The sequence below is a fragment of the Rhodotorula toruloides genome (assembly GCF_000320785.1).
Source record: "Rhodotorula toruloides NP11 unplaced genomic scaffold Scaffold10, whole genome shotgun sequence".
Taxonomy (NCBI): Eukaryota; Fungi; Basidiomycota; class Microbotryomycetes; order Sporidiobolales; family Sporidiobolaceae; genus Rhodotorula; species Rhodotorula toruloides.
In genome coordinates, this window is record NW_015622970.1 from 200,581 (window position 1) to 224,289 (window position 23,709).

Here is a 23,709-nt window from a genome sequence, read left to right on the forward strand (position 1 = left end):
CTGAGGAGCGGGCGAGCCGGATGTCGGCGGCGACGCTGCTTGCGGCGTCTGGTATGCCGGCTGTTCCGCCTTGGGCGTCGCTCCGACGGGTACGACCTGATGCCTTCTCGCCGCCGCCTGCCACAAGAGCGTCGAGATCTTGTAGCACTTCTGTCGGATCGACAGTTCGCCGTCCTGGTTCGCAAGCGCCCAGCGGTGCATCCCATTCTTGACCGCCTCGATACACTGCAAGTTCTGCACCGATCCGGACTTGGTGTGGCTGAAGAACTGCGCAGAGCAGCTCATCATGACCGAGTACATGCCCGGGAAGAAGCAGTCGATCGCGATCGTCCCGTTCGTGAGCATCCAGTCGATCGCGAACTGCGAGCGCGTGATGACGGCGAACCACCGCGCTGCGGTGGGGCGGAACTGGAGGTGAGCGGGAATGTCGCCGTCTTGCTTGACGAAGGGGCGGAGGAAGACGCTCTGCCCGAGGCGATCTTTGTCAGCTCGAACGCTGGACAATCAGGAGCGCAATGTGACACACTTCGAAGCAGACGAGCAGCGAGTACATACCGCCAGCCTGGATCGACGAGTCAGGTCCCGCAAATTGGAGCGAGTCCGGCAGCCGCGCGAGCCAGGCGTCAAAGTCGGCGAGGATCGCGTGCAGCTGCGCGTCGGTCGTCTTGCGCAGTCGAGGGCGAGAGACGGCCTTGACTACGAACAGCCGGGAGAGAGAGCGCAAGTTGCGAAGGTCAGCATCCGAAGCGGGACGAGGAGAGGAGCAAGGATCGCAACGCACGTGCTCGACCATTCAGCTCGCTCAGCTTGTACAGCTCGACAAGGTAGCGGTCCATGTCGTGCGGTTCGGAGAGGTAGTCGTGGCAGTCGTCGGCGTCGATGAGCTGTGGTTGGCCGAACGAGGCGGCGTACCTGCGAAGTCGGGGAGGTCAGTATGGGTCAGAAGCCAAAGGAACCGTGAGGACGCACCACTTGTCCATGATGACGCATCCGAGCCACAATCGCATCCGCTTTGACTTCTCCTCCGCCGATAAGTCGGAGGGCGGTCTTCGATGGAGGCCCTGTGGATACACGGGCTCGCTCGGTCAGCCGCTGTTCACCTCGACGGTATAGAGCTGCAGGCGAGACGCGTATACGCACAAGGTCGTGAGCCATACGGACGCAAAGTCCTGCTCGGATCAGGCTCATCGAGCCGCCGCCGGAAGCCGTCGCATCGTGCACTTCCTACGGGTTATTGAGAAGCGTCAGCGCTGTTCTGTGTGCCGTGTGCGAGGCGAGGGAAGCGGGAACGAACCGAGGTCATCGCCATGATCAGGTTCGCCTGCATCATAGCAAGTCAGCCTTTCATCGTCACAGGAATCGCCGTCGTCGCCGCGCGCACCTGCACATTCGCAATCGAGCTCGTCGAAAACACATCCGACATCTCAATCGCCGTCTTGAGGAACGCCCTAACCGTGTCGAGCAAGCTCCAGGGATACTTCCTCGAACAGGCAGCGACGGCGCAGACGCTCATGAGTGTGACGGGGGAGAGGGTGTCGAGTGCTCGGAGTTCCTCGACGGTTATGACGGGGAAGAGGGGGAGGATGTGGTCGATGAAGTGCTGGACGACTATGCAGCGAGGGAGGGTCAGCTTCACACGTTCAAGTCCTCGCCAGGACGAGACGGGACGCACGGTCGAGTACAGTCTCGCTAGTAAGGTAGCCGTGTGGCCGCGAGACGTTCGGCTGCGGCTGAGACGGCAACAACGCCCGTACAGAGCCGTCTTCGCCTCGGGAATGCCCAAACTCGCGGTCGACCACGTCCTTCGCTTCGCTCGGCTGCAGGTCTGCCAGCAACTGTGCGACGCAGGTCTCGCCTGCGCGAGCAATGGGAGTCAGCTCTGCGGAAGGCTTGACAAGGCTGTGAACGCGGACGAACCGAGCATGCGGACGTCCGGAGTCGAGGTGATGAGGTGGTCGGGCGTAGACGGCTTCTCCTGGTGCAAGCGCTCGGACACGCGGTCGACGCTGCGAAGCCAGCCTGTCAGCTGGTCCCGTCATTCGCGGAGTGCACCCACTCACCATCTTGCCAAGACATCCAGCCCATTGGTCGCGCCTCGCAAAGGTTCCAACGACGATGCCCTTGTTGGCCGTGAAGTAGTCGGAGCGACGGATGGGCTTGCCGAGAGGGGAGTGAGGGAAGATGCCCGGCTGACATCGCGGGCTTCGAGGAGTGCGAGCTTGGCCCTCTTGCGCGGGTCGATCTTGGCCGGCCGTACTTGTTCGCATACCAGCTTGCGCTGCGTACAGTGGCACAGCGGAAGGTTAGCGGGACGAGCAGGCGATCGCGAGCGGGGGTAGGAGACGGACCTTTTCGCACTCGAAGCAGATGTGCGGTTCGACGTCCGGGATGTAGATGCACCGGAGTTTCTTGTCCCTGCAGCTGTCGCAACTGTGACCACAAGCGTCCGGGATGTCGAGCGGGGTCAGCCAAAGCCTTCGAATAAAGTTGACCTCCTCGGAGGGGTCCGGGACCAGCGTGCAGCGCGACGAGGACGACGGGACGGCGAGGAGAGGGACGTACGCTCGCAGGTTCTTCTTCTTCTTGCGTTTGCGCGGCGAGTCGTCCCCGCTATCGGTGTGGGCGTCTTCGGAGGCTGATCCGGGGGCGGGATGAACGGGAGGGCGGGGGAGAGTCGACGAGCCTTGGGGCGCTGCCTGCATGGCTGGGTGGGTATGAAAAGAGTCTCAGAGCACGGACAAGCGGGTATAGCGCGTCCTGCGCGACTGTGAGCAGCTGCAGCGAGGTGTTCGAGGCGAAGAAGGGATCGAGGCGAGCGGGAACACCCTCGACGCAGGCGGCAACTTCCGGTGCGCGCTGTGGCTCCTTCTAGACTCTCAGCGAACCTCACTGATCCATCCAAGACTATGTACTCTCAGCCAGAGGGTGTTGTTGGGCAACCCGGTCCTCCTCATCCTCCCCAAACTGATGAGGACGCACAGCGTTGCATACAGTCCTCAAGCGGGCCTGCTACAGCTCCAGCAGCGTCCTCACAGTCTCCTCCATTGTCTGGTACCACATTCTGCCCCATTCTACCGTTGCGCGCGTCGTACGGCGAGGTGGAGAGGCGAGGAGGCGTGAGGAGGCCGACGTCGCGGCTTCGGGGCGAACCGGTGCGGCGAGAGATTATCGTACGGACTCGACGGTACCACAAGCTCTGCCACAGCCCTCGCTGAGCCCTCCCTGCGGTGTCGCCAGTGTGGTCTCTCCCAAGAGTCGCTCGCTCGCTCCTCTCACTCGTCACTCACCGCTTCACCGGCTTGCTAAGCTCGTGTGCGCTGCGATGGACGCGGACAAACCATCAGATCCGGCTGCTTTCCCAGATCTCGCTCCTCTCGCCGCCTCGCTCGACACCCCGCCTCAGCTAACTCCCGAGGCTTCTGACGACTCGTCAAACCCGTCCGACATCTGGGCGACCCTTGCGAGCACGTCAAAGCCACCGAGTGACCCAGCACAAACCGTCTCGGCGCCGGGCTACCACGCCTCGTACGCTGTTCCGGCACCAGCTCCCCCACCACCTCCAGTCGACTTGCACGACCTCGACCCGTTTGCGCCAGCTCAAGGCACACTCGGCAGTACCGTACGGCGGGAGAGTCGGCTCGAGGTTATTGAGAACAGCGAGAGTGAGGAGGGGAGTCCGGTCGAGGACAGGCGGATGCGGGATCAGCAGGAGCTCGGGAAGGGTCAGCAGGTGCAGGGTCAGGGTTCGGCAGCTTTCAGTTTTGGGAATATGCTGAGGAGTTTCAGTGGGACGCCTACGAAGGAGCGGGAGAAGGCGGCACCGACTCAGCCTCATCCCGAACCGTCAGCAGGCCATTCCTCGGCGTCCACCTCCTCGCCCGCAACTCCCTCGCAGCCATCGACCTCTCAACCTGCTCCGCAAACGCCATCAGGCCCGTCACCACTCGCCAAGCCCCTCGCGTCGATCGCCTCCGTCTTCCGCTCCTCGAACCGCCCGTCTCCGTCATCTAGCACCACCAGTACCCCTCAACCCGGCAGCTCTCCACAACGGGAGAAAGGTACCTTCATTGCTGCCATTGCCGGCTCCGGTGCAGCGAAGGGCAAAGAGAAGGAGAAGCATGTCGAGGAGGAGAAGGCGGATCAGGCGGATGAGAAGGCGGCGATGAGGCAGGCTGGTGGCGATGGCAGGGCAAGGGAGAGGGAAGAACCTGTCTTTGACTTCAACAAGTTCCTCGAGCAGATGCGGAGCAGGTCGGCGGATCCTATCGCCAAGTACTTGCGGTCGTGCGTTCCATTCATCCCCTCGCGGTTGCGTACAAGCTGATCTTCTCCGTCGTAGCTTCCTGAAAGAGTTCTCCCGCCGCCCACCCGTCTCGACCAATGACCAAGTCCGCGTGATCAACGACTTTCTCGACTTTATCGCCGGCAAGATGCGACACGCGGATCCGTGGAAGAGCATGCTCGATGTCGACTGGCGAGATGACCCGGAGCGCGCGGAACAGGAGTTTGACCTGGCGATGGAGGCGATGGAGAAGCTTGTCATGAACCGGTTGTGGCACCTGTTCGTTCCGGTCCTCCTCCCGCTTCCGCTAATCTCGCTCACAAGCTGTCCAACGCAGCACCTACACGCCAGCACTCGACCTCTCAGCCTTTCCCGGACACATGTCGCCCTCTGGCGACGTCGAACGCGACGACGTTCTCCGGCAACGAATACGACTCTTCTCCTGGATCGAGCCGAAACACCTCGACTTGCCTATCCCTTCACCTTCCGATCCTCCATCGACCGAGTCACTCTCCAAAGAAGGCGGGGCGGATGCCTCGGAGCCTTCAACAACGGACGACAAGCCTGTCGAGGAGGGTAAGGACGCCGGGAAGAAGGAGAAGGGAGGGAGGAAGCAGATCCAGGGCTTCCTCGACTTTGCGCAGCGCGAGTTGCGCAAGATGAATCAGTACAAGGCGCCGCGCGACAAGCTCATCTGCGTGCTCAATTGCTGCAAGGTCATCTTCGGTGCGTCCGGCCCGCCTGCCTTTGCAGATTTGGAATCGCTGACAGCCGGGGCGATAGGCTTGATACGACATGTCGCGAGCGGCGAAGAAGGCGCCGACACGTTCATCCCGTTCTTGATCTACGTCGTCATCAAGGCGAACCCGGACCACCTCGTCTCGAACCTCCAGTAAGTGCTAGCACCAGCTCTATATACAAGCGTTCCAGCTCACGAATTGGTGTGCAGGTACATCCAGCGCTTCCGCAACCCGGAGAAGCTGTCGGGTGAGGGCGGGTACTACCTTTCGAGTCTCGTGCGTTCCGCTTGCTCGCTTCATCCCAGACCTTCGGTTGAGCTACTGCTCTCGCAGAACGCCGCCATCTCCTTCATCGAGTCTCTCGACGCCTCCTCGCTGTCGAACATCACGCAGCAAGAGTTCGAATCGAAAGTCGCCGCCGCAGTCAAGCAACTCGCGTCCGAAGAACCCCCTCCCCCGCCGCCTCCTCACGACCCTCCCACGCCCTCTCGCTCTTCCACTCCCTCGACTCGACCGCCGGTACGAGATGCAACATCCACATCCAGCGACCTGATCCAGCCTTCCGAAGCAGCATCCGCCTCGCTCCTCGCACCAACAGGCGAAGGCGGCGTCGCTCCCGCCACGCCTCAGAACCTCTCGTTCCCCGAAACGATGAAGCAGTCGCTCATTCGCGGGACGGACTCGGTCGAGAGGGCTATGAGCAAGCCCCTGGGCGCGCTCGCGAGGGTCTTTGCGCAGCTTGAGGAGACGGCGAACGAGTTGACGGGCCAGACGCCGCCTTCGACTCCGGGGATCGTCCGTGCACCGCCTGCGCCTTTGCCGCCGACTCCAAGCGTCGAACACCCCCAGGTGGGATATCCCGGCTCGCAGCGTCCTCACCCCTCGAAACGACGAAGCTACCACGCCTCCCTCTCTCGTCCTCCTCTTCCCCCGCTCCCTCCGTCGTCAGGCTCGCTACAGACTGCCGCCCCACCGCCCGACTTGTCGATGTACGCCGCGCCGGACGTCAGCGACGATGTGGTTTTGAGGGAGATTGATCGGCAGCATGAGGAGGCGAGGATGGCGCAGCTCGAGACGCTGCAGAATATCTTTCCCGAGGCGGAGCGCGAGGTACTTGAGATGGTGAGTCCGGGTTGCGCTTCGTTTCTGCGGTCGTGGGTGGGAACTGACGGCTTGACTGCGAGCAGGTCCTCCTGAGCAACAGCGGCGACATGGGCAAGACGATCGATAGTCTCCTCGAGATGACCTGAGCTTCCTTTCGTCCCGCTCGGAGGAGTGCAACAGCGTGAACGGGCGAAGGCAGCGAACTGACAATGGAGAGGAGGATCATCTCGCGTTGTACTGCTTCCGGCTCCGCTCGCCTGGCCAATTTGACGCTACACTGCTCTTGCGGTTTTCAAGGGCTGGCTTACGAACGGAGCGAGAGCTGACGGAGATCGTAACCCGCCTGAGGTCGCCGTCGAGGAGAACGAGGGCGGTCTTCTCCCCTCGACGAGTTCCTTCGCTTCGCTGTCTGGCTTGTCGAGCTCTGCGTAGTGTGCTTGACTGCTTCGACTCGTCTAGACAGCCCTTCCGCGCCCTCGCCAACTTCTATCCACCTCTTCACCGCCTCGAGCAACCCGGCAACTCTCTCACGGCGTCTCCTCGCGTGCTACGTCCCCCTCCTTCGGTGAGTGGCTCTCTTTGGGCTGCAAGATGGCGTACACGCGCAGCGCAAGTCCTCGGGACGGTCGCGCGACTCGGCGGTTCCTCATCAGTCGGAACGGCGGGGGGATGAGGGAGGCGGGCTTCAAAGGCGAACGAGCGAGCAAGGAGTCACGCTGATCTTGCTGAACCATGCAGCACACCCTCTCGACTGTTCTGTCTCCGTCTGAGCGAGACGGGGCGGAGCCTGCCTCTTCACGTGAGCTCGCCGCTGTCATCGCCGTCGACCGAGTGCTCGCTGACCGTCTCTCGCTCGTACCAGCACGGATACCTTGTGGACGGAGCCGTCCCTGCGCGTGGTCGCACCGATGAAGGCCCTCCCGTCGCTCGCGGGCAACACACCCTCGGCCGCATCCTCCCCCGCCCGCCCCTCGACTCTCGCCAACCCGCTCGTCTCGTCGACCAGCCCACCGCCGAGCGAGGAGCCATCGCCGACTGACTTGCTCCTCGCGACGCCGCCGACCCTCCTCAAGCTCTTCGCACTCTCGGCTCCCGTCATCCATGCCGGAGCGACCTTTGTCCAGCTCGTCACCTGGACGCACCCCTCGTTCTTCGGCTCGCTGCTCGTTCTCCTCGGCTGGTGGGCAGTCTGCCTCTTCGGGTACTGGGTCGCGCTGTACGGCGTGAACGCGGCGGTCCTCGTCTTCATCCTTCGCGGGTACCTCTCCGCCCGACGAGCCAAGACGTCCGCTTCGTCGTCCATCCGCCACAGGTCCCGCTCAGCGACACTCTCACCCGCCGCCTACGCCCAGCTCATCAACTCGGCGCACATCCTCGCCGAACAGGTCCAGTCCTTCCGCACCGGCGTCATCCACCCTCTCTCGCTTCACTTCAGCTTCACCCCTCTCCGGCCCTCGACGCCCGCACCAGCCTACGCGACCGCGTGGCTTTGCCTCACCTCGTACCCCTTCTACCTCGCCTTGACCTACTTCGTCCCCCTCAAATACATCTTCCTCGTCCTCGGCTCGGTCGCAATCCTCTGGCAGGCACCGTTCTTCACCACCCTCCGCACGCTCTTGTGGCGCAGTGCGTTCGTGCGATGGACATTCAGGCTGTTCCTTGGCGTGCTGCGGGGCGGAAAGGGTGTGCGCAAGGAGGTGCGCAGGACGAAGAGCGGGATCGGCATTCCCGGCTTGATTGGCTCGCAGGCTGCCCAGCTCGGTGGGCGCGGCGGGACGGCCAAGGGCGCTGTAGTGGTCGAGGAGAAGTCGGTCAAGAAGCCGCGGAGCAGTAGCGTCGTCAGCAGCGCGAAGAGCTCGCCGCCTCTCGCGACAGCTGGTTCTGCTGCACCGGTTGTTGCGCCGGAGAAGGTAGCGGAAGAGGCGGCGCTCGAGGAGGACATTGCCGTGCAGGGAGACGAGGAGGACATCCAGGTCCAGTTTACGGTGTTTGAGAATCAGCGGTGGTGGGTCGGGTTGGACTGGACGCATGCGCTCTTGCCGGGCGAGCGGGCGAGCTGGTGCGTTGGCGCGTCTCTTCGTCGTTAGTTGCGAGCGCTGACATTTGCTCTCGCAGGACGGACCCGGACAACAACCCCGCCAACCCTCCTTCGTCCTTCGTCCTTCCCGCTCCTTCGGTGGCCTATATCCCCTCGCCAACCAAGTCCGACCCGAACTCCCGCCTCAAAAAGACGACCGAATGGCGCTGGCTCGACCCAGAGTGGCACGTCCTGCGCTCGGCCGTCGCGTCCGTCTCGCTTCCAGCGGCAGGAGCAGGTGGTCCTCCCGTCTCGCCCGCGTCGCCTGAAAGCAGTGCGGTAGCCGCATCTCCTCCTTCCCCTACCCTCTCACGCATCCTCGGATCCGCCTCGTCAGCCGTCGCATCCGCCACCTCTTCCTCCGCGCCTATCTCCTCACCCGGCGCTATCGCCTCTCCATCCTTCACAACCCCCACAGCCGCCGGTCTAACCTACACCGACTCGACTCTCTTCGCCTCCTGGTCGGTCGACGACGAAGGCTGGCAGTACGGCGACAACCATTTCGAGAAGATGGGACCGCGAGGCGGGTTGGGGCGATACACGCGTCGAAGGGCATGGGTGCGTAGGGCGGGACTGGTAGAGCGCACAGAGAGAGTCAGCGGGCCTGCGTCTGTTGCGAATGGGGTTGCGTCACCCGCAGCAGCGGGGGAGAAGAAGAGGGATGGGACGGCGTCGGGCGAGGGGGAGAAGAAGGAGCGTAGGCAGAGTTCGACGAGGAGGGCGAGCGGGTCGCGGAACGCCTCAGCTTCGGGGGTTGCGAGGAGCGAGAGTACGAGGAGGCGGAAGGTCGTGCCGCCTGCAGGGGAGAAAGTGGCAGGGGAGGGAGTAGCAGCGGGCGGTGGCTGAAGGCGGACGTAGCTTCCCTCTCAGACGATGTATCGAAGTCAAGCAGTACCAGACACGTTGGTGCGCGCCGAACGAGCTGTCTACGTCGGGATAAACGTCTGCGACTCGAAGTACTGCGCCGCAAAGTCCTTCTTGAACGTGACGATTCCGCCGAGGATGGCCGCCGTCACTGCAAAAAGAGAAGTCAGCGAGCAGCTTTTCAGGCTTTGCGAGGCTGGACGCACGACCTGAGCAAGAAACGAACGTCCAGATCGCGCCCCAGACTTGCGCCGGCAGCCAAGGGTAGAGGCGCTGAAAGTCGCAAACATCAGACTCGTTGATTTTCTGCGAGCGGAGAGCGTGAGAGCGTAGGACGAGAAATCGAGAGGGCAGGACGTGCGTGAAAGCTGGAGGAGGAAACGGAAGAAGGGTTAGTCGTAGGCGGGCGGAGGTAGAGAGAGCGGTTGCTCACACAAGGTCATCCAGCTGATCCCAAACGCTGTACATAACGTTCATTACACCGATCAACGCGAGGAGGAACCGCAAAAACACGGCGTGCGCGACGATGTCTGCCACGTAGCGAGTGAGCCGGGCGACGGTGGGTGGAGAAAGCAAACTCACAGAAGATGAGGATCAAGCCCTGTATGAATGTGACGTTGAGAAGTGTGAAGCGCGAGTGTCGAGCCCAGAGAGACACGATGGTCAGATGGACGAAGAGCGGGATTGCGCTGCGACCGCAAGATCAGTTTAGACTAGGGGCAAGAAAGCCGGTCGAGACGAACGCGATCTTGCTAGCTTTCTGGTCGAAGGAGGCGAAGAGTAGACCCGAGCCGATAAGTGTCGAGCCGATGTCTGCAGAGACGACTTCAACTTCGCTCGAAGTCAGTCGGGCGAGGAAGAGCTCGCACATCCTGCCGGCAAACTGCAAAAGGCGAACCCGCCGATCATCCTGGCGACGCGACAGGATTAGCCACTTCGCAAGCTAGATAAGCGCACACTGCGCACCTCGTCGTCCCTCCTTGATTCGGGTCCAACACGATCGACTTGACCTTCGCGCCCGTCAACAAACCCGCGAGGGCATGACAGCCTTCGTGGCATGCCACGGCGCACAACTTGAAGGGAAAGATGATCGAGCGTGCGAGCCAGAGGTTCCAGGTGAAGAGGAGTACGATGATACTGGCTTCGATCCAATAGACCGTGACCCATTGTGTCTGTCGCGGTACGGTTAGCGAGATATTAGGGAGGAAGGAGAGCACGCACGTGTGTCAGCTCGAAGGGCTTGGTCGCTTCTTCCTCAGCACGCTTCACCAGGTAACCAGCAGCGTGTTGAAAGGCGTAACTAACGTGATCAGCGACCGGGATGTACATGGTGGGTCGCGAGCAGGCGGGACAGAGCAGACCCCGCAAGCAAGGTGAGTACTGGAAGTAAGAGGAGCGAGAGACGAAGGAGTCGAGGAGTCCGCGGACTCTCCGGCGAGACGTCTCATCAAGTCCATTGGCGACATCGAAGAGACGCGGGGGTTGCAACATTTGTGAGTACTGAGTAAGGCGGGCTACATGTCGAGACGTAAGGATATGTCGAGTCGAGTCGAAGGACCAATGTGAAAACGAGGTCGGGGCTGTCACTGCGCGTTGATGCCCATCGCTTGTGAGAGTTCGCTGAAGGGCGCATGGTCGCGGGTGTTCTGTAGGGCGAGTGTCAGCCAGGGCCGGAAGACAGCAGGAAGACGGCACGCACCGCCATTCGGTGACACCAGACGACCTGTCCTCGCTCGAATACGAACTCGCCACCGAGCTGCTTGATATCTCCGGCCGACGTAAATCTGCCCATCTTGAAGGCGCTCTAGCGACGGCCCCGAGATCAGCCAAAGCGAGGGAGAGAGGGAGTGAAAGATGGGAAGCGCACGGCGATTGACCCAACCACATTGCTCACCATCCCTCCCTTCGCATACTCAGGTGCCTTGTCCCCCAGATCCAGCGTGCGGTGCGTCATGCCCAGTGCCTCGTACGCCTTCTTGCTCGGATCCGCGTAGATCTCGAACGGACAGTCGAGTTGTTTGCGGTAGTTCTCGATGAACTTGTGGTCGCCACAGCCGACGATCGAGAGTTTGATGTTACTGGCGGCGAGGGAGGATGGGGCGAGCTTGTGCGAGAGGAACGAGACGTAGTCCTGGCCTACAATGTGCGAGAGGGCAAGGACAAGGTCAGCGGGAACTCATCCTCAGACGAGACCGATCGAACGCACACAGCCCGCACAGGAAGTGTCAAATGAAGATGACCACCGCCTTGCCGCCCTTTTCGTTCTGGAAGAGCGTGCTGAGGGGGAGTTCGTTGCCGGAGGAGTCGAGGATGGTTACGGAAGAGGCGGCGGAGACCTCGTCGGCCGTGGGGAGGGTCTGTGAGGGTCCTGACATAGTCGTGAAGTGGTTTGCAAGTGCTCAGAGGAGGTGGCCGGGGCAGTGATGTCGAGGATTCGGCTTATAGCGATGAGGCTGGTCGAGGGGAACAGCAGGAAGGCGAGCGGCGTTTGGCTGTTGCAGCGGTCTTTCGTAGCTTGACAAAGAGCGATACTGGACGGCGCAGCAACTGGCAGAGCCTGGAAGCGTGTGAACGGGCGAAGGCGAAGATGCCGTCCTCGTTCGACCTTCGCGAGCGTCGTCGGGAGCGACTCGACTTGATCTCTCACCGCAAGAAACGGCGTAGACGGTTGTAAGCAATACGAGCCTTAGTTACAGGACTTTGTACGTGGCAATCGAGACAAGGCGACGACGAAACAGCCCGACCGTTCCCTCCTCAAAGGTGCTCAATGTGCGGTTGAGGGCCGACGGGGACGACGCGGGTCGGGTTGATCTGCGGGTGACTCTCAAAGTAGTGTCGCTTGATGTGGTCAAAGTTGGTGGTCGACTTGAACGCGTCGTTCTGCCAGTACAGGCGCTTCTGCCATGCGTTGAGGTTCGGGTAGCGGTGGCGGATCGTGCCGATGTTGGTCTTGAAGTGGCTGTAGTAGACTGGGTCGAAGCGGATGATGGTCGTGTAGAGCCGGACGTCGGCCTCGGTGAGCTGGTCGCCTGCGATGAACTGCTTGCCCTCGAGCATCTTTTCGAGCCGGTCGAGCGACTTGAAGAGGGGGACGACGTTGTCCTCGTAAGCCTGCTGCGTCGTCGCAAACCCGCTCCTGTAGACACCGTTGTTGACCTGTGAGGGCGATCGGAAGAAGCGTGAGTGCGGCTCGGAAAGGAGAGGAATCGCGATGAAGGGAGAGCGCCTCAAGCTCAAAAGGAAGCGAGACTCACCGTGTCGTACACCCACTTGTTCTGGTCGTCGATCTCGCTCCTGAGCGCCTCGGGGTACAAGTCGACCTTTGCATGCTCCTCGTCGAGCAACGAGTTAAACTCCGAGTTCATGAACCGAATGATCTCGGAGCTCTCGTTGTTGACGATGGACTCGGTCTTCTTGTCCCACAAGACGGGGACGGTGAAGCGGCCGCTGTAGTCCGGGTCGACGCGGAAGTAGAGCTCGCGAAGGAACTTGGACTTGTAGAGCGGGTCGCCGGTCACTTCAGCGAGACCGTCCGGTTCGCCGACTTCGCCCTGTAGAGGAGTGACGGCGCCGTCAATCGTCGGAGAACTGGCAGGAGATGCGAGACCAAGCAAGAAGCGGTCGATCGACCACGCACCTGCGTCTTGGGCCAGCCTCCGTCCTGGTCGCGGACGGGCGGGTAGAACGACCATCCGAGAGCGCCCATGTGCGCGTGCACGACAGCGACGTCGATGAACTTCTCGAGGCCCTTGAGCTTGCGGACGATCAGGGTGCGGTGGCTGTTCCGCAGGGAGCGTCAGCAGCTATCAGTCCTCGTGTGCCTCGCTACGCATTAGAGGTCGTCGACTCACGCCCAGGGACACGCAAGCGAGACGTAGAGCATGTAGCGGCCCTCCTCAGGCGGGTACTTGCCGCCGACCTCGATCTTGTCGCGGAAGGTCGACACCTGACGCCTGAACTGTCCGTCCTTGCTAGCCCAAGCAGTGATGTCCTGCTTGTTGCCTGCTGCGGCCTTCGACTCGCCTTCGTGGGCGCCGTGTTCGCCGGCCATGGGTGCGAGTGAGCGCGAGTGGGTGGTGAGGGTGCGGGAAGTGTGCTGGAAGATGAGGGGAGCTGTGGCAAATGCTCAGGCGAGGTCAGTCACGCCCTCGCACTGCTCAGCAAGGTCTGCGACGCACTCGCTGAGAAGCGACTCGCTATGACGGAGGGAAGTGGGGACGAGGGAGAGCGAACGAGAGGTGTGCGAGCGAGAGAGCGCCTGGCAGTGGTGGTGGCAGAGCTGTATAAGCTGGTGCAGGTCCTCGTCAGCATGCAAACTCGCAAAGAGAGCGAGTCGAGCGGATCAAGCGAGGCAAGGTGTTGGTCATCGCGTCCTCGTCGAAGGCAACCAGCTGACATCCGCTTGTACTGCTGCTGAGTGGCTCATTCGGACTGCCAAGACAGCTAGACAGGCTCAGGAATGCTACCGCCGCTCACTCCAGCACCCGTCGCGCTTCACCAGCTCCTCCAGGACCCCTCGTCGTCCCACACTCGCGACCTCACCGACGCCAACGCTGCTCGTGGGAGGGTCAGGACCGCGCTCAAGGCGACAAAGAAGGATGGCTTGCAGGATGGGCGAGGCGCGGACTGGGCTGGCGCAGCGAGGGTGCGTCTTCGTCCCGCCAAGCGACTCGCGACTTGAGCGAGCGTAAACGGTGAACCCGCTCATGCTGACTCGCTGGTGCCTGCGCGATACACACAGGCCATCGCAGAATATTTGCCTTATCTTTACGCGATCCTGGCGTGCGTCGAGGCAGACGACCTCCTCCTCGCGACAGATCCAGGTTCGTTGCCTGCGTGCCGGACTCTGCTCCTCTTGCGCTCGATGGCCGACGTGACGCTTCTCCAACAGTCTACTTTGCATGGCGAGCCTCGCTGTCGTCGCAAACGCTGAAGAAGGGCAACAAGCGGGCTTTGCTGCCCTCACTGTGTGTTGGGCCGTGATTCGCTTGACCTGCGACCAAGGCGAGCACTTACGCTGCTTCGCCTGAATCGCAGACACGCCGAGCTTGCGGGCACCCTCCTCTCCTACGCCCTCTGCCTCTCAAACCAAGCTTCCGCCCTCGTCGCCTCTCTCGGCTCATACGAAATCTCCGCCTCCGTCTCTTCGTCCGCGATCAAAGTCCACGACGAGACGATCAACCAGGCTGCCGACGTACTGTGCCGAGCGAGCGGGATCTTGCTGCATTTGGCAGAGGTGGTCGTGCCGAGATGGGAGGCGGCGGTTGGGACGGAGGCGTTGCGGGCCAGGCCTGTTGAGATGACCCGGGAGGTCTGCACCGCACTGGGAAAGTAAGTCAAGCTGTCAAGCCGCTTTCTGACATCAGTTCGCTGATTTACGTTTGCACCTCGCAGGATGTGCCTCGCCGACGCAAACCTCCTCGCCATCCGCCGCCTCTTGTCCCGCTCAATATCCGTCGCACACTCGACAACCACCCCCGGACCTCCGCTTCCTCCGTCACATCCTTCCCCCTCGCTTCTCGCCAAACTCCACCTCCACGTCTACACCCTCTACGCCGAGTCCCGTTCGCTCGTCAAAACCGTCTCCGCGTCGTCCTCCTCAACAGGCGAGATCTCCCTCCCTTTGCGCCGCTACCTCTCAGACGGGCGTACACTCGCCCTCGCACTCTCGTACAAATGGCTCGGCGTGGATGCAGGCGAACAAGGCGCAACGGGGGACGCGTTGGGCTATTTAGGCATGGCGGCGCGGGAGCTTGAGGTGTTGCGGGAGAAGGATAAGGGGATTAAGGCGTTGAAGGGGTTTGGGAAGGGAAAGGCGGCGGGGAAGGGGAGGAAGGGGAAGGTGCAGGAGGAGGTGGAGAGTACCGAGGCGTTCGCGAGCGCGTACAAGAAGGTCAATGATACGGTGCGTCTCTCTAGACGCGTTCACAGGCGCCAGCGACGATACTAACGCCCTGAAATTCGCAGGTCCACTTCGAGGCTGTTCCCTCGCCCCAGACCCTACAAGCCAAGATGCCCTCCGGCCGCGCCGCCTTGACAACCAAGCCATTCGCGCCACCACGCCCCGCCTTCACACCACGCGCGACCGGCACGCTTCCTCCTCGCAAGATTCCGCCTCCACCGGCCGAAGCCGCTCTCGCCGGTCTCTCGCTCGCAGACTCGGGCGCGGACAGCTCGGATGAGGAGGACAGTGGCGATGGAGGACAGTTGGGTGATTACTTCGGGGCTGGATCGTACTTCTGAGGCGTGAGCGTCGCCGCGCCATAGACGGGCTGCCCGACTCGCAACCACAGCCGAGCATCGTTGTCCTCGCGTGAGGCTTCTAGCGCACGCTTCTCTTCTTTCGCTGCTCTCCGTCGAACGTTCCTGCGACATCGCCGCACAATTGCAAGCTCGACACGTTCGAAAAAAACACGCTCGTGTCGCAACGGGCGTCCCCTTTGTCCCTCGTCGGGGGATCCTCTGGCCTTGTTCTTTGCGCCGAATGGGTCGATCTCTCGCTAGCGCCCCTGCCGGCACAGCGGACCGGTGCCGCTCGCCGTCAGGCAACGACGCAGCTCCCGCCGCTCGTCCTCGTCGGCGCTCGCTCTCCCCTCGCCTTCTCACTCGGTTCCACCGCTGGCAACGTCGCGATTGGGCCGCTACGACCTGGCTTCGACATCGAGAGTATCCAAGGATTGTCTCCACGTGCGAAAGAAGCTAGGTGGCGACGAACAATGGCTTCCATCTCGCTCATTTCGTGATCAAAAGGAGCGCATTGATCTGGGTTGTCTCGCTTGCGCCATGTCTATCGCTGCCGGGCCTGCTTATTGTACGCAGGGTCCCGCACGCGAGATTTGCATTGTCAGCGTCGCTGGGACCGCTCACCTCCTCGTCGCGTCCGTCCTCCTCGCCTCCTCTCCTCTCTCTCGCTCTTTGTCTCCCCGTCGACCTTTCCGCTCTTTGTTAGTCGTTGGACATACTCCTGTACAGGTGCGCAGCAGTAAACAGTCGCTGAGGCGGTGGAATGCCTTCGCCCGCTCGTCCTTGCTGACCCTTTCGCTCCCTCATCCACCTCTCTGCAGCCCCGCACATACCTCCTCTTCACGCCTAGACGACCGCATACAATGCCTGCTACACCAGTCACGCCTACTCGTACCACTTTCACGCCTTACGAACCCTCAACGCCGCGCCAACCTCCTCGAAACCGTCACCTCAACACTCGCAAGCGCGCACTCGACTCGCCTGCTGATCCCACGTTCTCCTCGGGCGAACACGGAGACTTCTTCTTCCAGCTTTCGACGTCGGCTGCACAGCCGGTGTCGCCTACACGTTCCATTCCTCCTGCTCCCCTTCTCCCTCCTGCACCCATCTTCGAGCCTCTCCCTCCGTCTCCCACGTCGCCCGTCGGTCCCCACTCCACCCCAATGCGCCGCTCACCGGCGATGAATAACCTTTCGAGGTTCACGGCGCAGGTGTATCAGGCTGAACGAAGCATCTCGAGCAGCGACGAGGAGGACGAGCGGCGGTGGCAACGGGCTTCAAGGGCGCCGATCCAGTTCAAGGCGTTCTCTGCTCCCCTCTCTTCGTTGGCGACGTTGCCCGTCGAGAATGGTCAGTGGGACGACGCGGTCGAGGACGCCGACACGGATGACATCCCGTTCGACCTCGAGCTCTCGTCACCCAGGCCATCCTCTCCCGCCCTCATTCCCCTCGCCGACTCGCTTCCAACAACATTCTCGCCTCCCTTCTCCATGCGACCGACTATCCCCTCCTTCCCGTCCTTTGCCTTCTCCCTTTCATCCTCGCTCGCCTCGGACACCGACTCGACCTGGTCATCCTCGACTCCCGAGCTGTTCTCTTCGTCCTTATCGCGCTCGGTCTCGTCGTCCTCCGGCTTCTCCATCGCGTCGTCCTCCCCTTCCGCGCCCTATACTTCGCCTCTCACGACGCCCGGTCTCTCGTTCTCGCCCTCGATCAATATGCACTCACCCTCGCTCGTCGCCGCCTTCTCCAAGACCAGCTTCTTCCGCTCCCCTTCACCCTCGTTCGTCGCAAGCAGCGACCTCGCCCGGCGGCGATTCGAGAAGAAGCGCCGGCTGGCAGTCGAGTCGCAAGAATCGCTCAATGGACCGGTCGTCGGCCTCGGACTCGCCTTCTCACAATAGACACTCTCTGACTCCCCCTTTACATCGGCATACCCAGCATTCCGGTCTCTAGGCATACCCTTCGCACATTCTCGGTTGTCTCCCATCGCTCTCTCAGTGTTCTTGGGCATCTTTTGGGTATCTTGGAGCATCAGCAATCGCATAGCAGTACCTTACGACTTCTGAACGTTGCGAGTGGCGAGATGACAAGCTGGTGATTGCAAGCGATGATGAGAAGCTAAAGGGCCTGGAGAGGACCGCATCGTTGAACGACTGTCGAGGGGTACGGTCAGCTCCGTAGCCTTCCATGGCAACTGTGAATCTGTCTTTGCGTAGCGACGAAACGCGAGCCAAGTGGCAGAGGCAAACGAGAGCAAACGTACTGTACTCCCGCACTCGCTTCGCCTCCGTTCCGCCGACGCCCTCAATCTCCTCCGGCCGAGTCCTGTCCAACGGGTCGGATCTCGAGTCAGCCAGGCTCGGTCCACGTAAGGGAACGCAGACGAGGCGAGAGAGGCAGGCGAGTGAGTCGAACGCACCCGTCCGCATCTCCTCGATCCCGGTCTGCGCCGCCTTCGATGAGCGTGACGGCTGCTTCTGCGTGTCCTGACTCGATGGCGAGGTGGAGAGGGGTGTTGCCGGCACGGTCCTACGGGTGAAAGAGAGTTAGCGACATATCCTGCTCAACTTCGCGTGCCAATATGCCAGTGACGCCAAGCACCCGCAAGCCGACGCTCCCAATCGCACCTCGGTCAAGGGAGAAAGTCACAGGCCACTCACGAGCAAGTTCAGTCGAGGCTTCTCAGGCTTGTTCGGCGACTTCGACGCGAGGATGAGGTGGATGAAGGGGACGGAGCCTGTCGAGGCGGCTCGGTGTCTGCGAGCGGAACGAGAGAGTGAGCATCCCGGTTGCAAGAAGCAGGGGAAGAACTGCCGCGAAGCGGTCCTGCAGCTGGGCGAAGCGAGACTGACTTACAAGGGAAGCTGGTTCGCCCGGTCGCGAGCGTTGATGTCCGCTCCTTTCGAGATCAGTAGGCGCCCGATCTATGCAGTGGCGGTATCGTGCGATGTCAGCGGTCGGCAAACACGAATAGCTGGCAGCCGTTCCTGCGAACGCACGTTCACGTGTCCCTTCGACGCGGCATAGTGTCTGTCAAGGAAGATCGGGTCAGCGAGCGCACTCACAAGAGGAAGCATGCCGGGCGAGCGATCACATCTTGCTGCACAGTCGAGTGCAGTCAGGGAGGGCACTCACAGCGCAGTCTGCTCCTTGTTGTTGACCGCGTTGACATCCGCTCCGGCGCCAATGAGGAGAGTGAGGATCTCGAGGTTACCGATAGCAGCTGCGAGAGCGTAGGAAGGAGTGTCAGCGAGTATGCAAGCGATCAAGGTCGACCTTCGCAAGGAGATATCGCGTCTTCGTAAGCCGTGAGAGGGTCGACAGGGCGCTTCTCCACTAGAAGCCCGCGTCCTCATTCACTGAAAAACTGCGCTCCAGCGAGTCTCGCCCATCCACCCGTGGCAACCACGAAAGACCTGCCAACTCACCCGCACTCATTAAAGCCGTATTCCCCACCTCGTCCTGATTCTCCAACACCTTCGTCCTCCGCTTCTCGCCGAATCCGCCGTCGGAAAGATTGTTGAAGGCGTCGAGGCAGGCTTCGACACAGGCGACGGAGGGAGGAATGGCTGAAAGGGAGTTTTGGAGAGGCGTGCGGGAGTCCTATTGGATCGCGGGATCAGCAAAACAGTCAGCAGGCTCGAGCACTCCTCTGCCGACAGAAGGCCGGGCTGCACACGCGTGAAGAGTCCAACTCACCGAATCAACTGAAGCAACAAGATCTGCATTGACCTCCAACGCCATCCGCAGCAGACTGGCGTTTCCTGCGGTTGTCAAAGAATATACAGTAGACGGCGCAAGGCAAATGGACGAGAGATGGCGGCCGCGTCAGCTCATGCTTCGAGGAGAGGAAGTCGAGAAGGACGCACCTTCGCGTGCCAGGCGGTGCACGTCCTGTGTAGGGATCTGTGATGCCATCCTGACTTCCGTGAGCCTATTCAAGCTGTGTAGCGGGTGCGAGAGCGGGAGTTGGTCGAGTGAGGCGGTGAGAGGAGTGGGAGGGCGTCGCAGGGCGGGAGAAGTCGCGTTGCTTCACGAGTGGGACAGTGCGAGTTTCTCGAGCGCTAGCAGAGACAGCCCAGCGGTAACAGAGCGTGTGGTTCGCTGTCAACCCTTCCTCTCCTCCTCATCTTGCTCCTCGACCCGCATACAACTTGACTCTTCCCGCTTGACCGGCTCAAAGTCTGCCCATCGTGGCTGAACGACTCCCTTCTGAGCTCTGGGACCACGTGGTCGCCCAACTCCCGGCGAACGAGGTCCAGCATACCGCCCTCGCCCTCTCGCGTGCGCTCCCTCGGACGGCACACATCTCGAATGCGCTCTTCTGGCGACATGTGCGCGTGAACAGGGAGGTACAGGCGTGGCAGATCATTCAGAAGCTCAGGCAGGAGCCGGGAGCGGCAGATTGCGCTCGAACGGTCGCCACAGCATTGTGGAGGTGAGGTCATCCGCCTTGTAAACGGGCCCAGGAGAAGGGAGAGCAGGCTGAACGTGTCCGGGTGGATGGAGATTGCGGACCTTCTGCCAGGTGGGACAAAAGCGGGCTTGGCGACTGACCTTCACTTCCTCGCAGGGACGACCCGCAACTACTCGTCAACCTCCTGCTCGCCCTACCCTCCTTGCGTTCGATTTGCCTCACCGTCGGACCTCTCGCCGCACCGGAACATCTCGAGGATTTGCTCGACCCGGCAAGCATCAAGCGGACGGGTCGATGGAAGCAGCTTGAGCAATTGGCGTTCCGCTTCAATCCGTACTGCGCGGAGCGGTCTTACTATACCTTCCTGAAGGTGCGTCCATCCCTACAGACTTGCTGTGTGGGCCCAACTCATGCCTGTTGTCACGTAGGGCGCCTACTTCGACATCGCGCCTTACTCGCTCTCCCGCCTTTCCAGTTCCGACTTACCCTCTCTGCGGCGCGTCTCGTTCATCCAAGATTTACCTCCTACGCACGGCGTCACAAAGAAGGAGACGCCCGCGTTCGGCTTGCATGACCTCGAGGCGGAACTCGACCAATTGCGGCTCGACGAGATCAAGGCATCTGTGCCGATTTCGGGCAAGTATGGGAGGAAAGCCGCACAGGGAAAGATGGACTTTGCTCAGCCTATCGTAAGTACCCTCAGCATCCTCCTCGCTCTGCTCTCTCGACAAGTCGCTGACCTTCGCAACCGCTATGCATAGGTCTTCTTTCAGCTCTCCTGCCTTACTCGACTCGCTACGTCTCGAGTCGGCGGTCAACTCACCCATCTCACCTTCCGCCTCCCACGCCGCAACCTCCTCCCCTCCCTTACCGATTTCCCACCGTCCCTACCGCTCTCCCCTTCCTTCCCGTCCCTCCAACACCTAGATCTCTCGACTACCCACGTGCTCGACGATGCGCGTCTCCCGCTGCTGTTGAAGCTGCACCCGACGCTCGAGACACTCGTGCTCGATCGGTGTAGCGGGTTGATCAGTCGAGAGGCGGTGGAGGAGCCGACTGCTTTCGCGACGTTGCGGTGGCTCGGTGCGTACACGCGTGCCTGTTCCGTAGACGATCTGGTAGCTGACGCTCGTCTCCTGTCAGGCAAGTGCTGTGCCGGTGTCGGCCTCGCCCGAGCAGACGACATCGTCCGCGCCTGGCGGCGAATCTCGAAGGAACGGCCTGCGGACGCGCCCAACGTCCATGCTTCTGTTCCGACCGCAAATGGTCCGACGGACGACGAAAAGCTCGTCCCTCCCGTCCGCGACATCCTCGTCCTCCCTCCTCCGACTCGACTTCGCTCGCTCGGTCTCGGATTGCATGACACGCTCGCTCCACGCGTCGTCAAAGCATGGACGAAGGCTTTCAGCGAGGGCTACGAGGACATGGTGGGAAAGACGGTTGATCGCGCGGAGGACGTCAACGATCGCTGGGAACGGTGGGCGAGGACGAGCGGTCGACTGGAGGAAGGAACGCGGAGGGTGGTCGTCTTCCGCGAGGCGGTTGCGGAGGACTGGGTCAAGCAGTACTTCCCTCAGCTGTTTGACGAGGACGGCCTCGAAAAGCTTGTGACCAGCAGCGGAGACGATCCCTCCCTCTTCCTCGATCCCGATCCGCTCTTCTCGCGCTTCTGCCACACACGTCGACTCCTGCCCGTTCCGTACTTCTACTCCCCCTCGGCCTCGACACCCCTCGTCGCCTCCCTCGCCCTCGAGCTCACTTCGACTATCGAAGCGCACGCAGCCGACTTTTCGTTCTGTCCCGTACCGGACTGCTCGAACGCACCGGGCGTGCCGCACCTCACGCTTAGTCAAGTTGGGAAGGAGGACATCGAGGAGAGGAGGAGACGGGAGAAGGAGGTTTGGGAGAGGGAAGAGAGTGAGGAGTGGGGACCTGGAGGATGGCGGAAGGATAGGAGTGAACATAGGGGAGAGTGTTCGCATCTTGAGGGACGCAGAGCTTGGGGAGCAGAGCGGCCGTAGATATCGTCGTTCTGTAGAACGGACTTGTATCGCCAGCATAGCATTTGTAGCTCGTCTAACCACTCTGCTTGGGCTGGAGAGAGCTCATCAGAGTGTCTGCATATCACATCGCTTCGTCCTGTCTATCGACTCTTCTTTGACTCGGCGCCGTTCACCGCTCCACCCACAACGCTGACCGTCCCCGGCGTCTTCCACCGCCCCGTGAGGTAATTCCCTCGAATGACCAGCAGATCCCTCGCCATCCTAATCGAGTCCTTGACGACATCCAGCTTGCTCCCGGGTACCTCCGTCCACTTGACGCCGACTTCTCGCAGCGGCACACCGCACCGCTCAGCGAGAAGCAAGAGCTCGCAGTCGAAAATCCAGCCGGGCGAGTGCAGCGAGGGGTAAAGTAGTTGTGCTGTGCGGCGGGTGTGGAGTTTGAAGCCGCATTGGGTGTCGCGGATTGTCGAGAGGCCAAGGAGGGAGAGGTAGAGGTGGAAGCTCCGCATGAGCAGGTTGCGAAGGGCGGAGCGCTATGCGACGGCAGGACAAGCATCAGCGTCAAGTGAAACGGAAGGGTTCCCGTCATGAGCTTCTCGAGCCCACCTTAACGACTGCTTCCGTCGAGACGAGATGCGCTCGCGAACCGACGATCAGGCCTTGCGGCGCTTGATCGGTCGAGCCTTTCTTTGCCTGTTGCGCCTCGAGCACGTCAAGCTCTTCTTCAAGTAGTGCGAGATCCTCAAAGCGGGTCGCGCCGTCCGCATCGACGAAGAGGATGCGGTGGCCGGAAGCGTGGAGGACGCCCTGTTCAAGCGAAGCATTTAGCCGAGCTGCGACGGGCTTCTTGAGCTCCGCAACACGCACATGTTTCGTTGCTCCGCCTTTGCCGCGATTCCTGACCAGCTTGCACACCTTGACCTTTCCTCGCTTCGCTCCGTACTGCTTCTCCAATTCCGCTGCCAGCTCGAGCGCCTTCTCCGTCGTTCCGTCCCTACTCCCGTCGTCGACAATGAGAACCTCGTAGCTGCCCTGCTTAACTTCCTTCGGCAGCATCACCGTCCGCCGTCCATTCGTCTCGAGCGAACGAGTCTCGAGGTATTCGACTGCCGGCCGCAACATGACCTCGAGCCGCTTCGACTCGTTGTAGGCGGGGATGACGACGCTCAACTCGACTGTCGCATCGAGGTGGTCGGGATCTGTCAATGAGGGAAGAGGCTGAGGGTTTGAGGAGGTCGAGGGGGAGAGGTAGGTCGATTCCGAGGGGTGCGGGGTCGGTTCTTGCGGCGAGAACAGGACGAGGAGGGTGTAGGCCTGCCAATCAGCGTCCTCAACGGTCAGTCCCGTCCATCGAGCCGGTCGGCGCAGAGGACGTTGGACGCACGAGGAGGAGGCCGATCGCAGCGACGCCGGCCAGCAGCGCCGCGAGCAGAGCGCCGGACGTCATGGAGTCCCAGAACAGAGCGGAAAGGAGCCCTAGCTGTCCAACTCAGCAAGTTGTTCGAGGTGAGCGGTGTGAGGGACACCTTCGCCCCTCTCTTCCTCCTCATCTCGCGGAGAACTTACTGCCGTGCTACGCGCTCTTGCCATTGCTGCTGAACTTGCTACTGCTTGCTGCAAGTCTCCTCGCCGAACCGAATTCAGCTCTGCACCAATGACAGACCCATCGAGTGCGTCAACTCTCGTCCGCTGTCCTTATACTCGCTGACCATTGCGCGCATGTCCTGCAGCATCATCGCAGCCACCACCGACATATGCAGCGACACCCTCACCCGGTGAGCTCCTTCGCGACGACTCCTCGGCGACGGTCCATTCCTGGACGCAGCATTTGCGCGTTCCGCCCGTCACGATAGCCTCGTCTGAGGCCGCCGTACCACTCTGCGACACGTCGAACATCGAGGCCGTTGCACGTCCGAGCGACATCGGCATCGAGCCGCCAGTCGGAATCATCTTCGTCCCCGACCTGGCGAATCGCC

The 23,709-nt window shown here is 61.5% G+C and overlaps 11 protein-coding genes across 11 annotated transcripts in view; 5 read left to right on the forward strand and 6 right to left on the reverse strand.

Moving 5' to 3' along the window:
• RHTO_00705 (C6 transcription factor) overlaps positions 1-2,702 on the reverse strand; it is a gene marked incomplete at both ends in the record, with an annotated part of 3,086 nt that extends 384 nt beyond the window's left edge. The window contains 12 exons of the mRNA XM_016414389.1: positions 1-465; positions 527-696; positions 782-912; positions 970-1,061; positions 1,141-1,224; positions 1,295-1,321; positions 1,382-1,608; positions 1,673-1,855; positions 1,918-2,006; positions 2,061-2,278; positions 2,349-2,430; positions 2,563-2,702. The exon at positions 1-465 is cut by the window's left edge and continues 44 nt beyond it. Coding sequence (XP_016273545.1) covers positions 1-465; positions 527-696; positions 782-912; positions 970-1,061; positions 1,141-1,224; positions 1,295-1,321; positions 1,382-1,608; positions 1,673-1,855; positions 1,918-2,006; positions 2,061-2,278; positions 2,349-2,430; positions 2,563-2,702 — 1,908 coding nt within the window. The remainder of the gene's footprint in view (positions 466-526; positions 697-781; positions 913-969; positions 1,062-1,140; positions 1,225-1,294; positions 1,322-1,381; positions 1,609-1,672; positions 1,856-1,917; positions 2,007-2,060; positions 2,279-2,348; positions 2,431-2,562) is intronic.
• Positions 2,703-3,322: 620 nt separating this feature from the next.
• Positions 3,323-6,272, forward strand: RHTO_00706 (guanine nucleotide exchange factor Vps9; the record flags this gene model as incomplete). The annotated part of the gene is made up of 7 exons (XM_016414390.1): positions 3,323-4,284; positions 4,340-4,561; positions 4,620-5,008; positions 5,066-5,174; positions 5,232-5,298; positions 5,356-6,144; positions 6,210-6,272. The coding sequence occupies 7 exons, from the start codon at positions 3,323-3,325 to the stop codon at positions 6,270-6,272; spliced, it is 2,601 nt and encodes an 866-aa protein (XP_016273546.1).
• Positions 6,273-7,034: 762 nt separating this feature from the next.
• On the forward strand, positions 7,035-9,049 carry RHTO_00707 (integral peroxisomal membrane peroxin; the record flags this gene model as incomplete). Its single annotated transcript, XM_016414391.1, has 2 exons — positions 7,035-8,185; positions 8,242-9,049. 2 exons carry the CDS (start codon positions 7,035-7,037, stop codon positions 9,047-9,049), a joined length of 1,959 nt encoding a protein of 652 aa, XP_016273547.1.
• An 80-nt stretch (positions 9,050-9,129) lies between these two features.
• Positions 9,130-10,396, reverse strand: RHTO_00708 (uncharacterized protein; the record flags this gene model as incomplete). The annotated part of the gene is made up of 9 exons (XM_016414392.1): positions 9,130-9,218; positions 9,274-9,373; positions 9,429-9,435; positions 9,501-9,597; positions 9,650-9,756; positions 9,811-9,880; positions 9,937-9,977; positions 10,034-10,239; positions 10,289-10,396. 9 exons carry the CDS (start codon positions 10,394-10,396, stop codon positions 9,130-9,132), a joined length of 825 nt encoding a protein of 274 aa, XP_016273548.1.
• A 254-nt stretch (positions 10,397-10,650) lies between these two features.
• On the reverse strand, positions 10,651-11,442 carry RHTO_00709 (uncharacterized protein; the record flags this gene model as incomplete). Its single annotated transcript, XM_016414393.1, has 4 exons — positions 10,651-10,713; positions 10,767-10,871; positions 10,935-11,198; positions 11,311-11,442. The coding sequence occupies 4 exons, from the start codon at positions 11,440-11,442 to the stop codon at positions 10,651-10,653; spliced, it is 564 nt and encodes a 187-aa protein (XP_016273549.1).
• Positions 11,443-11,821: 379 nt separating this feature from the next.
• On the reverse strand, positions 11,822-13,465 carry RHTO_00710 (Glutathione S-transferase; the record flags this gene model as incomplete). The annotated part of the gene is made up of 5 exons (XM_016414394.1): positions 11,822-12,223; positions 12,322-12,618; positions 12,705-12,846; positions 12,919-13,180; positions 13,246-13,465. The coding sequence occupies 5 exons, from the start codon at positions 13,463-13,465 to the stop codon at positions 11,822-11,824; spliced, it is 1,323 nt and encodes a 440-aa protein (XP_016273550.1).
• Positions 13,466-13,526: 61 nt separating this feature from the next.
• RHTO_00711 (pH-response regulator protein palc) lies at positions 13,527-15,310 on the forward strand (the record flags this gene model as incomplete). The annotated part of the gene is made up of 6 exons (XM_016414395.1): positions 13,527-13,712; positions 13,809-13,890; positions 13,959-14,034; positions 14,105-14,398; positions 14,462-14,972; positions 15,035-15,310. The coding sequence occupies 6 exons, from the start codon at positions 13,527-13,529 to the stop codon at positions 15,308-15,310; spliced, it is 1,425 nt and encodes a 474-aa protein (XP_016273551.1).
• Positions 15,311-16,173: 863 nt separating this feature from the next.
• RHTO_00712 (uncharacterized protein) lies at positions 16,174-17,214 on the forward strand (the record flags this gene model as incomplete). The annotated part of the gene is made up of 1 exon (XM_016414396.1): positions 16,174-17,214. The coding sequence occupies one exon, from the start codon at positions 16,174-16,176 to the stop codon at positions 17,212-17,214; it is 1,041 nt and encodes a 346-aa protein (XP_016273552.1).
• A 217-nt stretch (positions 17,215-17,431) lies between these two features.
• On the reverse strand, positions 17,432-19,231 carry RHTO_00713 (26S proteasome non-ATPase regulatory subunit 10; the record flags this gene model as incomplete). The annotated part of the gene is made up of 10 exons (XM_016414397.1): positions 17,432-17,466; positions 17,577-17,638; positions 17,733-17,842; positions 17,974-18,070; positions 18,170-18,237; positions 18,313-18,343; positions 18,449-18,536; positions 18,742-18,916; positions 19,013-19,077; positions 19,183-19,231. 10 exons carry the CDS (start codon positions 19,229-19,231, stop codon positions 17,432-17,434), a joined length of 780 nt encoding a protein of 259 aa, XP_016273553.1.
• RHTO_00714 (serine threonine protein kinase) lies at positions 19,119-21,751 on the forward strand (the record flags this gene model as incomplete). The annotated part of the gene is made up of 6 exons (XM_016414398.1): positions 19,119-19,241; positions 19,531-19,751; positions 19,887-20,100; positions 20,159-20,419; positions 20,492-20,813; positions 20,874-21,751. 6 exons carry the CDS (start codon positions 19,119-19,121, stop codon positions 21,749-21,751), a joined length of 2,019 nt encoding a protein of 672 aa, XP_016273554.1.
• A 122-nt stretch (positions 21,752-21,873) lies between these two features.
• RHTO_00715 (glycosyltransferase family 2 protein) lies at positions 21,874-23,180 on the reverse strand (the record flags this gene model as incomplete). Its single annotated transcript, XM_016414399.1, has 4 exons — positions 21,874-22,266; positions 22,340-22,540; positions 22,601-23,047; positions 23,118-23,180. 4 exons carry the CDS (start codon positions 23,178-23,180, stop codon positions 21,874-21,876), a joined length of 1,104 nt encoding a protein of 367 aa, XP_016273555.1.
• Positions 23,181-23,709: the final 529 nt, after the last annotated feature.